Source organism: Bos grunniens, chromosome 7, assembly GCF_055505025.1.
Source record: "Bos grunniens cultivar Pamir isolate PY7600 chromosome 7, Bosgru_T2T1.0, whole genome shotgun sequence".
Lineage (NCBI taxonomy): Eukaryota > Metazoa > Chordata > Mammalia > Artiodactyla > Bovidae > Bos > Bos grunniens.
Genome location: NC_141171.1, coordinates 14,191,143 through 14,208,482, shown reverse-complemented (window position 1 = coordinate 14,208,482; position 17,340 = coordinate 14,191,143). Strand labels below are relative to the sequence as shown.

The window sequence follows — 17,340 nt, the reverse complement described above, 5'->3', positions numbered from 1 at the left end:
GTCTCTACAGATAACGTACTTTCATCTCCTTACTATAGCTCACAGTTGATGGGAGGAAATACACAATGGAATGAAAACCAGGAGTTGAGATCAGTGAAAGCATCTCAGGTCCTGCTCACCACACAGACCTCATCCTCTATAAGGACTTTGTGCTCCAAACCCTTCAATAGTCATGTCTTGCCCATCTGCTTTACACCATATTCCTAGATTCACGGCACCAACATGATCTCAGCAAAAATTCCCTGGAAACAAACTAGAAATGGGTTGACCTTCCTCTCCACTGGGTACTTCTGCAGACCCCACTCTACAGTTTCAGGTCATGCAGTTTCAAGTAGACTGCTGGTTTATGATATACTAGGAGAGCCCCCTCCATCAGCATCAGGACAACCTGTAGCTGCTCCATGAACAGATGTAACAAGTTTCCACATGACATGTTCCACATGTTTCTGATTTCTGCTAATTCAAATGATATCCACTCAAACCTGGGTATGTTTTCCCTTGGTTTCCTTGTGGTCTCAGCTCTTGAAGACTTTAATAAAATGTGGATTTGGCTTACACACTTTTGCTAGTGGATAAAGTGGGATGTGTGTGGAGAGTGGTGGGATGTAACCTTTTCAGTCCTGTCCATGCAGTCTTCCTGACAGAGAGTGCTTTCCTGATGAATGCAGAGGTTGATTTGTCATTAAGTGATATGAAAAAACTTTAAACCAAGTCAAATTGGATATGGAGAGAAGAATGTTATTTAACTGTATGTGAATAAGTGACAGGGTATTTTTAAGAGAGAGCACAGAGCAGATATGCACAGGTGGATATGAGAGGAAGAGACTGGGTGATGGGGCATTTAAACAATTTGTGGTTATTGTTGTTTAATCACTAAGTCATGTCCAACTCTGCAACACCATGGGCTTTCCGTAGGATTTCCAGGGCAAGAATACTGGAGTGGGTTGCCATTCCCTTCTCCAGGGGATCTTCTCAACCCAGAAATCAAACCTTTGTCTCCTGCATTGGCAGGCGAATTTCTTATCACTGAACCATTAGGGAAGCCCATCTTTTTAAAATTAATTATATTTATTTATTTTTAATTGCTTGATGATTGCTTTACAATATTGTTTTGATTTCTGCTGTACATCTACTTGAATTAGCCATAGGTGTACATATATCCCGCCCATTGTGAACCTCCATCCCACCTCCCATCCTTTTCCACCCCTCTAGGTTGTTATAGGGCCCCAGTTTGAGTTCCCTGAGTCATACAGCACATTTCCATTAGGGATCTATATTGCATATGGTAGTGTATCTGCTTCCATGCTACTCTCTCCAAGGCCATCTTTTAAACTAGAGTACTTTGGAAAGCATAGGAATTTGTTTGTTTTTTGCTGGTTCACAAGCTAATGACTTCCAGGAGCTGACGCTTCAGATGAAATATACTACCTGAAAAACCTTTTAGCTGAAACACCATACTGGCCTATTAACAAGGTGAATATGATAGTGTACACTTCTTGATCCACTACTGTGTCCAAACACTGTTCTGATAAGTACTTGTGATTGCCTCATCTCGACCACTCTCTCAGTTAAGAAATTTTGTTGAAACTCTCCTGCAGATGAGGAAGTTGAAAATACGTTTTGTATCACACGCACAGTCACAGATTGTAATATGAGGCAACACGTGAGTTGCAAGATGCTCACATGAATTTTGGAGTAGGAAATGGCAACCCACTCCAGTATTCTTGCCTGGAGAATCCCATGGATAGGGGAGCATGGTGGGCTACAGTTCAAGGGGTCGCAAATAGTCAGACATGACTGAGCACACGCACACATGCATAAATTTAAATACATTGCTAGGAGGAGGTGAAGATGGGGGAATAAGAGGACACTGAGATCAGCTCCCTGCAGGAAAACAACACAAATTCATCTACATGGGGAGTCATTCTCACTGAAAACAACTGGAAGCTGTCAGAAAGACTCTTTTACCAAGACTGTAAAGAGTGAACCACATGTTAAAAAATTTAGAAAGGAATGTGTATGTGTGTATAACTGAGTCACTTTGCTGTACAGCAGAGATTTGCACAACATTATAAATCAACTATACTTCAATAATTTTTAAAGAAAAATTAAAAGAAGACAGAATGATCCACATGAAATTGGGTAGGAAAAGAGAGTGACTTGATGCCCTCAGGAGGGGACACAGAAGAGGAGGGAGTACAATGGGCTAGGTTAACTTCTATGAGAAGTAAGGATGAGAGATTTACACCGTATATTGGATACCACAGCCTGAGGTCCAACAGTAGGAAGACAAATCTCCACCTCACACCTGTTAGACTGCTTATTATTAAAAAGACAAGAAGTAACAAATGCTGGCAAAAATGTGTAGAAAACGGAATCCTCATGCACTGCTGATGGGATTGTATAAGCACTATGGATAATAGTGTGGAGGTTCCTAAAAAATGTTAAATAGAATTGCCATATGCTACAATGGTCCCACTTCTGGGTGTGTCCATAGGACATGACATAACTCTATCAAAGAGATGACTGCATGGCCGTGTTCATTCCAGCATCAGTCACAAGAGCAAAAGATGAAACCAGCCTAGTGTCCATGGATGAATAAGGGATAAAGAAAATGTGATATACATTCAGTACATACAACGGAATATTATTCAGTTATGAGAAAGAAGCAAAGCCTGTCACTTGGTACAATATGGGTGGAATTTGAGGGCATCATGGTAACAAATAAGTCATACTGTGAAAGACATACAATGTATTATATCTGTTATATATGGAATATAAATTATTGGTCTCATAGAAACAGAATGTATTTTCTCGCCTTTGACCAATTGTGTATATTGTGAAAAAATATTTCATGAATGTTGCAGAACATCTAGGTTTAGTGTCCAGGTGTGTGCTTTCTATTATAATAACTCTGGGCTTAAAATTTCCTTTTGCTGTGAGAATTTAATACGATTTAATAAGAAAATGGGGCTTCTGAGGCTCTGGTGGTAAATAACCTGCCTGCCAAAATAGGAGACATAAGAGATGTGGGTTCGATCTCTGGGTGAGGAAGATCCCCTGGAGAAGGGCATGACAACCCACTTCAGTATTCTTGCCTGGAAAATCCCATGGACAGAGGAGCTTGGTGGGCTACAGTCCATGGGGTTGCAAAGATCCAGACACAACTGAGGAGACTTAGCATGCATGCATGCTATTTGTGGCAGATTCATTTTGATATTTGGCAAAACTAATATAATTATGTAAAGTTTAAAAATAAAATAAAATTAAAAAAAAAGAAATATAAATTCAAAAACAAAAAAACAAAAAACAAACAAACAAACAAAGAAGAAAATAGGCGGTGTAAATTTAACAGAACATGAACTGGAAATCAAACTACCCAACCACACACACACACAAAAGCAACAATCCTTTGCCTCTTTCCAATATTATTTCACTATCACTTAGGTTTGCCTAAATGGATATGCAGATATAGCATTCAAGTAATTTTCATGAATTTTACTGGGTGATATCTCTTTCTCCAAACTAATTAAAATTTAGTATGTGTCAAGTGTTTTCTTTTCTTTAATATAAAAGTTTCTCAACAATAGAGTTAGTGATTTTCCTAAGTGGCAAAATGCAAAATAAATTAAACTAGTTTTGCATAGCTTTCAGATGGCCAAGATTACTACCACAAAAACCAGGTGTGACACATCTGAGACGCGATGGATACTAATCTTGTAGAACACAATAGGAACCCTAGGATGTAGTTACTGTGACAGAAGACAGGAAAACATAGTAATGAAGTCCTAATCAGGCTATTTCTAGTAAAGGGGAAAATCTCCTCTTTGTTGACAATACAGTTCTTTGCAATCCTAAAATTATGTGAAAAGAAATAAATTAAGTGCGAAAACTTGGGTGACAATGTACCTCAGGCATCGTTAGAGACACACAGCAACTGGACTAGGACATAACTGCCTATTTTTCAGGTGCATATTCTAAACTAAGACATACCCTTGACATACGCTTTATTCCCTGGGCACATTTTGCAATCTTCCAATTGGAGGTACCTCACAGCATATTTCGGAGAAGGCAATGGCACCCCACTCCAGTACTCTTGCCTGGAAAATCCCATGGACGGAGGAGCCTGGTAAGCTGCAGTCCATGGGGTTGCTGAGGGTTGGACACGACTGAGCGACTTCACTTTCACTTTTCACTGTCGTGCATTGGAGAAGGAAATGGCAACCCACTCCAGTGTTCTTGCCTGGAGAATCCCAGGGACGGGGCAGCCTGGTGGGCTGCCATCTGTGGGGTTGCACAGAGTCGGACACGGCTGAAGTGACTTAGCAGCAGCAGCAGCACAGCGTACATTTATGTCTCTTGCTACAGTATTAGCTGAGATTCAGCCAAGAAAGGAGAAACTAGTCATTTTAATTAAGACAACTTAAACTGGGAGTTCACTATGAACAAAGCTAGTGGAGGTGATGAAATTCCAGTTGAGCTATTTCAAATCCTAAAAGATGATGCCATGAAAGTGCTGCACTCAATATGCTGGAAAACTCAGCAGTGGCCACAGGACTGGAAAAAGTCAGTTTTCATTTCAATCCCAAAGAAAGGCAATGCCAAAGAATGCTCAAGCTACTGCACAATTGCACTCATCTCACACGCTAGTAAAGGAATGCTCAAAATTCTCCAAGCCAGGCTTCAGCAGTACGTGAACTGCGAACTTCCAGATGTTCAAGCTGGTTTTAGAAAAGGCAGAGGAACCAGAGATCAAATTGCCAACATCTGTTGGACCATCATAAAAGCAAAAGTGTTCCAGAAAAACATCTACTACTCCTTTATTGACTATGCCAAAGCTTTTGACTGTGTGGATGATAACAAACTGTGGAAAATTCTTAGACAGATGGGGATACTAGACACCTGACCTGCCTCCTGAGAAATCTGTATGCAGATCAAGAAGCAAGAGTTAGAACTGGACATGGAACAACGGACAGGTTTCAAATTGGGAAAGGAGTATGTTAAGGCTGTATATTGCCACCCAGCTTATTTAAGTTCTATGCAGAGTATACCATGTGAAATGCTGGGCTGGATGAAGCACAAGCTGGAATCAAGATTGCTGAGAGGTGTATCAATAACCTCAGATATACAAATGACACTGCTCTTAGAGCAGAAAGTGAAGAGGAACTAAAGAGCCTCTTGATGAAAATGACAAAGGAGAGTGAAGAGGCTGGCTTAAAACTCAACATTCAAAAAACGAAGATCATGGCATCTCGTCCCATCACTTCATGGCAAATAGATGGGGAAACAATGGAAACAGTGATAGGCTTTATTTTATTGGACTCCAAAATCACTGCAGATGGTGACTGCAGCCATGAAATTAAAAGATGCTTGCTCTTTGAAAGAAAAGCTGTGACAAACCTAGACAGAATATTAAAAAGTAGAGACATACTTTGCTGACAAAGGTCCATATAGTCCAAAAGCTATGGTTTTTCCAGTAGCCATATATGGATGTGAGAGTTTGATCATAAAGAAAGCTGAGTGCCAAAGAATTGATGCTTTTTTTTCCCCCATCAAATATAGCCCTTTTATTTTATTTTTTAAATTTAAATTTATTTATTTTAATTGGAGGCTAATTACTTTACAATATTGTGTTGGTTTTGCCATACATCAACATGAATCCACCATGGGTGTACACGTGTTCCCAATCCTCAACCCCCTCCTACCTCCCTCCCTGTACCATCCCTCTGGGTCATCCCAGTGCACCAGCCCCAAGCATCCTGTATCATGCATCGAACCTGGACTGGTGATTCGTTCCTTATATGGTATTATACATGTTTCAATGCCAAATGTGGTGTTGGAGAAGATTCTTGAGAGTCCCTTGGACAGCAAGGGTATCAAACCAGTCAATCCTAAAGGAAATCAGTCTTAACTATTCATTGGAAGGATTGATGCTGAAGCTGTAACTCCAATACTTGGCCACCTGATGTGAAGAACTGACTTATTGAAAAAGACCCTGATGCTGGGAAAGATTGAAGGCAGGAGGAGAAGGGGATGGCAGAGGATGAGATGGTTGGATGGCATCACTGACTTGATGGACATGAGTTTGAGCAAACTCTGGATGTTGGTGATGGGCAGGGAATCCTGGCGTGCTGCAGTCCATGGGGTTGCAAAGAGTCAGACATGACTGAGTAACTGAACTAAACAGAACTGAAGCTGGTAGTTGATTTAAAAGATACTGAAAGACTGCTGCTGCTGCTGCTAAGTCGCTTCAGTCATGTCTGACTCTGTGCGACCCCATAGACGGCAGCCCACGAGGCTCCCCCATCCCTGGGATTCTCCAGGCAAGAACACTGGAGTGGGTTGCCATTTCCTTCTCCAATGGATGAAAGTGAAAATTGAAAGTGAAGTCACTCAGTCGTGTCTGACTCTTAGCGACCCCATGGACTACAGCTCACCAGGCCCTCCGTCCATGGGATTTTCCAGGCAAGAGTACTGGAGTGGGGTGCCATTGCCTTCTCCGAGGCAAAAAAAGAACAAAGCAATAACATAGCATTCATGGGTGAAGAAAGATTGTTCTCCACCAAGGGCTTGAGGAATATGAAAGGAACAGTTGAGCGTTTAGGGCAAAGAGAATTTTACTGACCACTATGGAATGTATGTAAGATGAACACAAGACAGAAAATAGAGCGGTTATTTCCAGAGTCACACTCCAAAGCAACGTATACAAGTATGAGTTTGGAGCAGAGATAATAACTTCATAAACAGCACATAAGCCATAGAGACCAAACTCTATGGTGTAGAGAGGCTATATGTGAGGAATCATTATCAACAATAGTGGGGAAACCACGTTGCCTGTTTGGCTTCTCAAGTTGTGCAGTGGTAAAGAATCTGCCTTCCAATTCAGAAGATGTGGGTTCCATCCTTGGGTTGGGAAGATCCCCTGGAGAAGGAAAGGGCAACTCCAGTATTCTTGCCTGAAAAATATCATGGACAGAATAGCCTGGCAGGCTACAGTCCACGGGATCACTAAAGAGTCAGGTGCAACTTACCGACTGAATATGCACATAGGCACGTTGCCTATTACTACAGCAGGCTCTTTATATCTTCCCCCATGAGCTCAGATCTCTTTAGGATCTGGGACATTTGTCCAAGAGCAGTTAGGACTCATGACATAAAGGTCACATTTGACTGAAAGATCTGACTTAGATCAGAAGTTCTCAACCTTGGCTACATGGTAGAACCAGCCTCAGTGTGTTTAAAAATCCTCATGCTGGGACTTCCCTGGTGCTCCAGAGGCTTAGATTCTGCCTTTGAATGCAGGAGGCATGAATTCAATCCCTGGTCTTGGAATTAAGACCCCACAAGCTGCAAGTTATGACCAAAAAGAAACAAAAATAAGTAATTTTAAAAAATCCTTAGTTCAGGACAACCTAAGTCTAACATTGTGAAGTATTTATCCTCCTTTGAAATAAGTAATACATTTAAAAATAAATAAATAAGAATAGAATAAATAGACTCTTTTGCAGTGAGTCTCAGTTGACAGTCTTTCTTAAAATTTATTTTAGTGTAGGATAGTTGAATTACAATGTTGCAAAATAGTCAGTATTTGTAAGCACCCCCCCCCTCAGATTATTTTGTTAAAAGCCAAGGCTGAGAAGCCATGACATGTATCCTCACACATAGACTGCATACATAGACTTAAAACATAGTAATTAGCTGGAAAATAGATAACAGCTTGAGAAAAAAATATTATTTAAATCTGTAAAAAATGGAGTTGTTCATCTTTCTAGTGTGTGGGTCACCACAATAATGAATAACAATAATAATAATAATAATAAACTAGAGACTCCTCCTTGGGTATAATAAGATTTAGTCACAGTAGTTCTGACATCTGTAGAATCCCAGAAGACCCTCCCAGCCCCATCAAAAACATATCCAAAGAAGCAATATTCAGGTGTAAAACAAGGAGAGGCAAGAAGGCCCTAAGAGCTACAACTAATGTCATGAGGGAGGTAGAATTTTCAGATCTAGATGTTAATTTTGCTACATTTTCCAATCTACACTCCAAATGGAGGTTAGATTGTTTTGTTGAGGAACCTGCAAAAGGCCCTTTTGAAGTCTCTGTTCCTCAGGCTGTAGATGAAGGGGTTCAGCATGGGGGTGATGACAGTGTACACCACTGAAGCTACTGCATCCTTCCTGGGAGATTGTGAGATGGCTGAGCTGAGGTACACACCAAGGCCTGTTCCATAAAATAAGCAAACAACTGCCAGGTGAGAGCCACAGGTGGATAAGGCTTTATACCTCCCACCTGATGACCGGACTCTCAAAACGGAGGAAAGAATTTTATAGTAAGAGTAAAAGATTCCTGAGAAAGGGAGAAAAGCAAAAATGGCACCAATAAAATATATGACAATATTTTTGGTGAAAATGTCAGAACAGGCAAGCTTGAGGAGCAGAGAAGGGTCACAGAAGAAATTAGAAATTTCTACATCTTTAAAGCAGGTAAGTTGCAGCATAATCAGATTGTGTACCTGGGAGTCCATAAGGCTACCAAAAAAAGACACCAAAACTAAGAAGCAACAGAGGTGTGGGTTCATGATGACCGTGTAGTGCAGTGGGTGACAGATGGCCACAAACCTGTCATAGGACATCACAGACAGCAGCATACCATCCATACATCCAAAAAGGATAAAAATAGACATCTGTGTCAGGCAGCCTGCATAGGAGATGACTCTGCCGTGAGTTTGGATGTTCACAATCATCTTGGGGACCGTGGTGGAGATGAAGCCAATGTCAGCCAAGGAGAGGTTGGAGAGGAAGAAGTACATGGGGGTGTGGAGGTGGGGGTCAGAGGTGACGGCCAGGATGATGAGCAAGTTCCCCAGCATGGTGACCAGGTACATGGACAGGAAGAGGGTAAAGAGCAAAGGCTGCAGTTCTGGATCATCTGAGAGGCCCTGGAGGAAGAATTCTGAGACACTTGTTAGATTTCCAGTTCTGTGTAGCTTGGACACCTTTGGAAGAAGGAAAGAGGACTGGAAAAATATAAATACATAAATGGTCATGCAGTACTGTGTCCATATTTTGGACTCAAGCAATTCATTTCTCAGATTATACATCCCAGTTCCTTCAGCAATATTTCTCAGTGTGACATATTCTTAGAATTGTTTCCTGTTGGCTTCTGTGTTATTCACTTCTGTCTATAGTCTCCTATGTTCATTATAAAGCTTCATGAAAAGTGAAAGGGAGGAAGGATATTAGAGGTAATACATCCATGGTCTCAGTTAAAGACAGCCCACTTGTTCTAAATTAAAGGTGAATGTTCATAATCAGAACTCATTTTACATGATACTCAGAGTTTTATCATCCTTTGTTTTTCTGTCTTCTCTCTCCTTTATGAAATAGGGGATTATTCAAGTATCAGAGTTTTTTTTTAAAAGTCATTTAGTATATATATTTTTCATATATTTGACTTTGGTGGACTTCAAATCTCGATCAATATTGTTTAAGTGTACATGATCTAATGTGTTGTTGACTACAAAGATGGTGTTCATGTACACAGCACTGCTAAAGATTACACAATAATGAAATTTAAGAAATCCTCTTGAAATTTTTTTCTGAATATCTTAAATAGGGTTACTTGTTTCAATACCATCTCATTTAAATGTTCAATGGATGAGACCCTTTACCTTTGGGGACTCTACTGGCAGAAAAATAATACTTCACTGATTTTATTTTCTTCAGTTTACTGAAGTGATTAACAAAATTTCATATATTTGGATTGTGCCACATGGAGATCATAAAAAAGATGTACAAAATGATTATTTAATACAATACACATTGGGAATGATTACCACAGTCAAGTTAAATAATGTATGTGGCACCTCACATAGCTTCTGTGAGTGTGTGTGTGTGTGTGTAGTAACAGTTAAGCAGATCTCTCTTAGCAGATTTCAAGAACACAACCAGAATTATTAGCTATAGTTACCAGGCTGCATATTAGATCCCCAAACTTATTCATTTTGTAACAAAAGTTTGTACATTTTGACCACCATTTCCTCACTTTTTCTACCACCAATCCTCACAACAAGAGTTTGATTTTCTTAGCTTCTACACAGAACTGAGATCATAGTGGATTTGACTTTCTGTGACTGGTATATATAATTTAATAGGCATAGTATTGTTCAGGTCCATCCATGTTGTCAAAAATGGCAGGATTTTCTCCTTTCTGTGGCTAGATAATATCCCATTGTTTATATATACACGTCTCATTTTCTTTACCTATTCATCTGTCAACAGATACGTATCCATATTTTCACTATTTCAAATAATATTGCAAAGACAAGGGAATGCAAATATCCACTTTTGAGGTTCTGATTTTATTTCTTTAGCCAATACTCTGAAGTGGGGTTGCTGGTTTCTAGTTCTATTTCAATTTGTTGCAGTTTAAAAATTTTTAAAGAACATCCATTCTGTTTTCTCTAATGAAGTTACCAATATTCATTCCTACCAACCATGTACAACAGTTCTTATCTCCACTTCCTCACCAGCATTTGTTTTCTTTTTATTGTTTTTAATAGCCATCCTGACAGTCATGAGGTGATCTTTGATCTAGGTTTGGACCTGGGTTTCCTATATTAACTGATGTTGAGTACCTTTTTATATACCTGTTAGTCTTGTTCTCCTGGTTGTAAACACTTCAGAGCCAGATATCTATGATATTATGATGTTACGGTTGATACCACATTCTTCATCCTTGTCCTCATCTTCATCCTCATCACTACTCTCATAATGAATTGAAGTGTTCAGGGGAAGGTTACTGAGTCCATTAGCTGCTCTGGTGGGAGGGATGCCAGCCAGAGTCAGAACCAGTGGTGGTGGAAGCAGAACTCTGAATGAGAGTTCTCACAGCCCAGTCAGATCCTAGAATGTAGATTTTAAGTGCACTATTTGAAAACTGAGCAGATCAGGTGCCCCCCAGATTTCTCTACCAAATAAAACATCATGTTTGTTCCTCTTGTGGAGGGAATAATGCTCCGAATAGTTCGTCCTTCAATCACTGTCTCCCTGAGTACTTACGGGGCTGGGCTGCATCTCTGCTGGAGCATGACCAAGGAACACAGACTCACTGCCCTTCTCCTGCCTGGTGTGTAATAAAGTCTCAGGGTCTCTCCTCAGGTTGAGCAGGAAGACAGACTCAGGCTGGACCTTGTGATGCAGATTCCTATGAAGGATGGAGACACAGGAGTGGACTCACAGTATTAGAACAGGCAAATTAATTAGCTAGAGGCACTGGCCAATTATTTACAATGGTATGACCTTAGGGTTCAATGCTCAAAACTCATTGTTAGCAAGCTGGTCCACATTATCCCAATCTCTGGAGACTTGATAATATTAACAGAACAGGAAAGGAGAAAAATGAATGTCCTAGGAATGATCTGGGCCCCTCTTCTCCTCAGGAGGAAATTCACCTTGTACTTTTACTTATTGGTTCTAACTTGCAGGTACTTAAATTAAATTCAGACTCCCTCTCCCTCAATTTAGCCACTCAATGTGATATCTACAAATCAATAGTATCAATCATGAAATCTATGTAGCATTAGGTCTATACCAAGAATGTGATATACTTTCCATTTGCACAGTTAATATTCGTCTCTAAGGATAGCTTCTCTTTTTTTGGCTAATTTTAACGAATCTTCACATGGGGTCACAAGAGTCAGACATGATTTAGCAACTAAACCACCGCCAAATCAATGAGTCTTCAGTTTTAAGTTTTTTTCTCTATTGACATTGGCATATTAGAAAGCTATTTATCTTTACTTACAATTTAATCATTGATACTTTAAATATTTCAGTGGATCTCCCAGAAAGTTGCAATCAAGATGTCAGTCAGGCTGCAGATATCACAAAGTTAGACCAACAGATGTCCACTCTCAAGCTCACTCATGAGGTTGTCAGTAGGATTCACTTGTTCATGGAATATTGTCCAGAGAATTCCTTCAGTTCTTTGACATGTGGCCTCCTGGTGAGGCAGTTGGGTTTTATCAATGCAAGCCACCAAGAATGCCAGAGAGAAGCACCAAGAAGAGAGCCAGATTATTTTGTTCTCTTCCCAGAAGTGACTTCCCAACATTTCTTCCACATTCTTGTTGTTGGAAGTGGGTCTTTATGTCCATCTTACACTCAATGGCAGGGAAATACACAGGGGTAGGAAAACCAGGAGTTTGGGAGAGTGAGAAAATCTCAGATACTGCCCACCACACAGAAACCTCATCCTTTATGAGAGGAAGACACTGGATTTTGGGTCATCAAAAATAATTCATCCACAGCAAAATGTATAACTGTGCATGTGTGCTAAGCCACTTCAGTCGTGTTCGACTCTTATCAACCATTTAGACTGTAGCCCGCCAGGCTCCTCTGTCCATGGGATTCCCTAGGCAAGAGTACTGGAGTGGGTTTCCATGCCCTCCTTCAGGAGATCTTCCAGACTCAGGGATTGAACCCGAGTCTCTTATGTCTCCTGCATTAGCAGGCAGGTTCTTTACCACTAGCACCACCCAGGAAGCCCAAAAACGTATTACTAAACTGGAGTTATTTCATAGTAAGTAGAAGAGATAAGATTATAGGATAAATGACAAAGATGAATCTATAGAACATGGGACATGAAAACCAAGGTTCATTATGCTTATACCATAAATGTGACATGTGCTGCTTCTTTTCCCAATTCCCCCTTTTATGATGAGTATCCTGGTGCTAAACTGTGCTTAGTCACTCAGTCATGTCAGACTCTTTGTGACTCTATGAATCATAGCCCACCAGGCTCTCCTGTACATGTGGATTCTCCAAGCAAGAACACTGGAGTGGGTTGCCATGCCCTTCTCCAGGGGATCTTCCCAACCCAGGGATCAAACCAGGTCTCCCACATTGCAGGCAGATTCTTTACCGTCTGAGCCACCAGGGAAGCCCAAGAATACTGGAGTGGGTAGCCTATCCTTTCTCCAGGGGATCTTCCCAACCCAGGAATGGAACTGGAGTCTCCTGCATTGCAGGCAGATTCTTTACCAGCTGAGCTACCCAGGAAGCCTTGAGTATCCTTGATCAGATGGCAACTGAGTAGGGTTAATTATAGAAAGATAAGGAGAGTATTGGGCCTCTTTAAAATATGTGGGCAATGGTAAAAGTGTTAAACTGAAGTCATAGCGTTGTGGGGAGAAGGGATCAGGCATTAGAGTCAGTGCTAAGGATGAATGTAGAAGACATGGTGTATATAAAAGATAGATATTGGTTTTTATGTAGTAAATTAGCAATTTGCTTTGTGCTTGACTCAGTTTTCTTTACATGGTGAGTATCTGTAAAGAAAACAAGAATCTTCTCACATTCAGTATTTGATGCATCACTGAGAAATTTCTGTCCTCACTTTTTATCCCTTTATTCTGTGCAGATCAGATCAGATCAGATCAGTCACTCAGTCGTGTCTGACTCTTTGCGACCCCATGAATCGCAGCATGCCAGGCCTCCCTATCCATCACCAACTCCCAGAGTTCACTCAGACTCATGTCCATCGTGTCAGTGATGCCATCCAGCCATCTCATCCTCTGTCATCCCCTTCTCCTCTTGCCCCCAATCCCTCCCAGCATCAGAGTCTTTTCCAATGAGTCAACTCTTCCCATGAGGTGGCCAAAGTACTGGAGTTTCAGCTTTAGCATCATTCCTTCCAAAGAAATCCCAGGGCTGATCTCCTTCAGAATGGACTGGTTGGATCTCCTTGCAGTCCAAGGGACTCTCAAGAGTCTTCTCCAACACCACAGTTATTCTGTGCAGAAATATTCAAATCCCATACTTTGGTCTATGAGTCCCAATCTTGCAGTTACCATTAGAGAAAAAATAGATCCTATTGAATGTCCTGATAATAAACCCAAACCATATTTTTAAAAATTAAAATTATTTTTTATTGAAGGATAATTGCTTTACACAATTTTGTTGTTTTCTGTCAAACCTCAACATAAGTCAGCCATAGGTATACATATATCATCTCTCTTTTGAACCTCCCTCCCATCTCCTTCCCCATCCCACCCCTCTACATTGATACAAAGCTCGTCTTTGGATTTCCTGAGATATACAAAAAATTCCTATTGGCTATCTATTTTACATATGGTAATGTAAGTTTTCATGTTACTCTCTCCATACATCTCACCCTCTCCTCCCCTCTCCCCATGTCCATAAATCTATTCTCTATGTCTGCTTCTCTATTGCTGCCCTGCAAATAACTTCTTCAATACCATTATTCTAGATTCCACATATATCCATTAGAATATGATATTTGTCTTCCTCTTTCTGACTCACTTCACTCTGTATAATAGATTCTAGGTTCATCCACCTCATTAGAACTGACTCAAATGTGCTCCTTCTATGGCTGAGTAATAGTCTATTGTGTATACGTAAAACAACTTTTATATCCATTCATCCATTGATGAACATCTAGATTGTTTCCATGTTGTAGCTATTGTAAATAGTGCTGCAATGAACAATGGGATACATGTGTCTTTTTCAATTTTGATTTCCTCAGGGTATGTGGCTAGGAATGAGATTTCTGGGTCATATGGTAGCTTTATTCCTAGTTTTTTAAGGAATCTCCATACCATCTTCCATAGTGGCTGTATCAATTTAGATTCCCACCAACAATGCAAGAGCATTCCCTTTTCTCCACACCCTCTCCAGCATTTATTGTTTGTAGACATTTTTAATGATGGTCATTCTAAGTGGTGTGAGGTGATATCTCATTATAGTTTTGATTTGCATCTTTAATAATGAGCGATTTGAGCATCTTTTTATGTGTTTGTTAGCCATCTGTATTTCTTCTTTGGAGAAATGCCTGTTTAGGTTTTTCCCACCTTTTGATTGTTTTTTTTTTTTTTTTCTGGCATTGAGTCATATAAGCTGCTTGTATATTTTGGAAATTAATCCTTTGTCAGTTGCTTCATTTGCTATTATTTTCTCCCATTCTGAGGGTTGTCTTTTCACCTTGCTAAAGCCTTTGCTGTGCAAAAGATTTTAAGTTTAATCAGGTCTCATTTGTTTATTTTTGTTTTTATTTCCATTACTCTAGGAGGTGGATCATAGAGGATCTTGCTTTGATTTATGTCATCGAGTGTTCTGCCTATGTTTTCCTCTAAGAGTTTTATAATTTCTTATCTTACATTGAGGTCTTTAATCCATTTTGAGTTTATCTTTGTGTATGGTGTTAGGAAGTGTTCTAATTTCATTCATTTACATGTAGCTGTCCAGTTTTCCCAGCACCATTTATTGAAGAGGCTGTCTTTGCCTTATTGTATATTCTTGCCTCTTTTGTCAAAAATAAGTTACCCATAGGTGCATGGGTTTATTTTTGGGCTTTCTATCTTGTTCCATTGGTCTATACTTCTGTTTTTGTGCCAGTACCATACTGTCTTGATGACTGTAGCTTTGTAGTATAATCTGAAGTCAGGAAGGTTGATTTCTCCAGCTCCATTCTTCTTTCTCAAGACTGTTTTGCTATTCGGGGTCCCTGTTTTTCCATATGAATTGTGACTTCTTTGGTCCTAGTTCTGTGAAAAATGTCATTGGTAGTTTGATAGGGATCACATTGAATCTGTAGATTCCATTTGGTAGTATAGTCATTTTCACAATATTGATTCTTCCTATCCAGAAACATGGAATATCTCCATCTGTTTCTGTCATCTTTGATTTCTTTCATCAGTGTCTTATAATTTTCTGTGTACAGTTCTTTTGTTTCCTTTCAGTTCAGTTCAGTCACTCAGTTGTGTCCGACTCTTTGCGACCCCATGAATCGCAGCATGCCAGGCCTCCCTGTCCATCACCAACTCCCGGAGTTCACTCAGACTCATGTCCATCGTGTCAGTGATGCCATCCAGCCATCTCATCCTCTGTCATCCCCTTCTCCTCCTGCCCCCAATCCCTCCCAGCATCAGAGTCTTTTCCAATGAGTCAACTCTTCGCATGAGGTGGCCAAAGTACTGGAGTTTCAGCTTTAGCATTATTCCCTCCAAAGAAATCCCAGGACTGATCTCATTCAGAATGGACTGGTTGGATCTCCTTGCAGTCCAAGGGACTCTCAAGAGTCTTCTCCAACACCACAGTTCAAAAGCATCAATTCTTCAGCTCTCTGCTTTCTTCACAGTCCAACTCTCACATCCATACATGACTACTGGAAAAACCATAGCCTTGACTAGACGGACCTTTGTTGGCAAAGTAATGTCTCTGCTTTTCAATATGCTATCTAGGTTGGTCATAACTTTCCTTCCAAGGAGTAAGGGTCTTAATTTCATGGATGCAGTCACCATCTGCAGTGATTTTGGAGCCCCAAAGAATAAAGTCTGACACTGTTTCCACTCTTTCCCCATCTATTTCTCATGAAGTGACAGGACCAGATGCCATGATCTTAGTTTTCTGAATGTTGAGCTTTAAGCCAACTTTTTCACTCTCCACTTTCACTTTCCTCCAGCCCAGAGTTTCTCATGATGTACTCTGCATATAAGTTAAATAAGCAGGGTGACAATATACAACCTTGACGTACTCCTTTTCCTATTTGGAACCAGTCTGTCGTTCCATGTCCAGTTCTAACTGTTGCTTCCTGACCTGCATACAGATTTCTCAAGAGGCAAGTCAAGTGGTCTGGTATTCCCATCTCTTTCAAAATTTTCCAGTTTATTGTGATCCACACAGTCAAAGGCTTTGGCATAGTCAATAAAGCAGAAATAGATGTTTTTATGGAACTCTCTTGCTTTTTCCATGATCCAGCGGAGGTTAGCAATTTGACCTCTGGTTCCTCTGCCTTTTCTAAAACCAGCTTGAACATCTGGAAGTTCATGGTTCACATATTGCTGAAGCCTGGCTTGGAGAATTTTGAGCATTACTTTACTAGCGTGTGAGATGAGTGCAATTGTGCGGTAGTTTGAGCATTCTTTGGCATTGCCTTTCTTTGGGATTGGAATGAAAACTGACCTTTTCCAGTCCTGTGGCCACTGCTGAGTTTTCCAAGTTTGCTGGCATATTGAGTGCAGCACTTTCACAGCATCATCTTTCAGGATTTGCAATAGCTCAACTGGAATTCCATCACCTCCACTAGCTTTGTTTGTAGTGATGCTTTCTAAGGTCCACTTGACTTCACGTTCCAGGATGTCTGGCTCTAGGTGAGTGATCACACCATCGTGATTATCTTGGTCATGCAGATCTTTTTTGTACAGTTTTTCTGTGCATTTCTGCCACCTTTTCTTAATATCTTCTGCTTCTGTTAGGTCCATACCATTTCTGTCCTTCATTGAGCCCATCTTTGCATGAAATGTGCCCTGTGTATCT

At 40.4% G+C, this 17,340-nt stretch overlaps 1 protein-coding gene across 1 annotated transcript; it reads right to left on the bottom strand.

Moving 5' to 3' along the window:
• Positions 1-8,057: 8,057 nt before the first annotated feature.
• On the bottom strand, positions 8,058-8,999 carry LOC147368530 (olfactory receptor 7E24-like). The gene has a single exon (XM_086413467.1). The coding sequence runs from the start codon at positions 8,886-8,888 to the stop codon at positions 8,058-8,060; it is 831 nt and encodes a 276-aa protein (XP_086269593.1). The 5' UTR covers positions 8,889-8,999.
• Between the last annotated feature and the right edge of the window lie 8,341 nt (positions 9,000-17,340).

Excerpts from the sequence above, each read along its gene's own strand:
- LOC147368530 (XM_086413467.1), bottom strand. The coding sequence starts at position 8,888 with ATGTACCTGGTCACCATGCTGGGGAACTTGCTCATCATCCTGGCCGTC.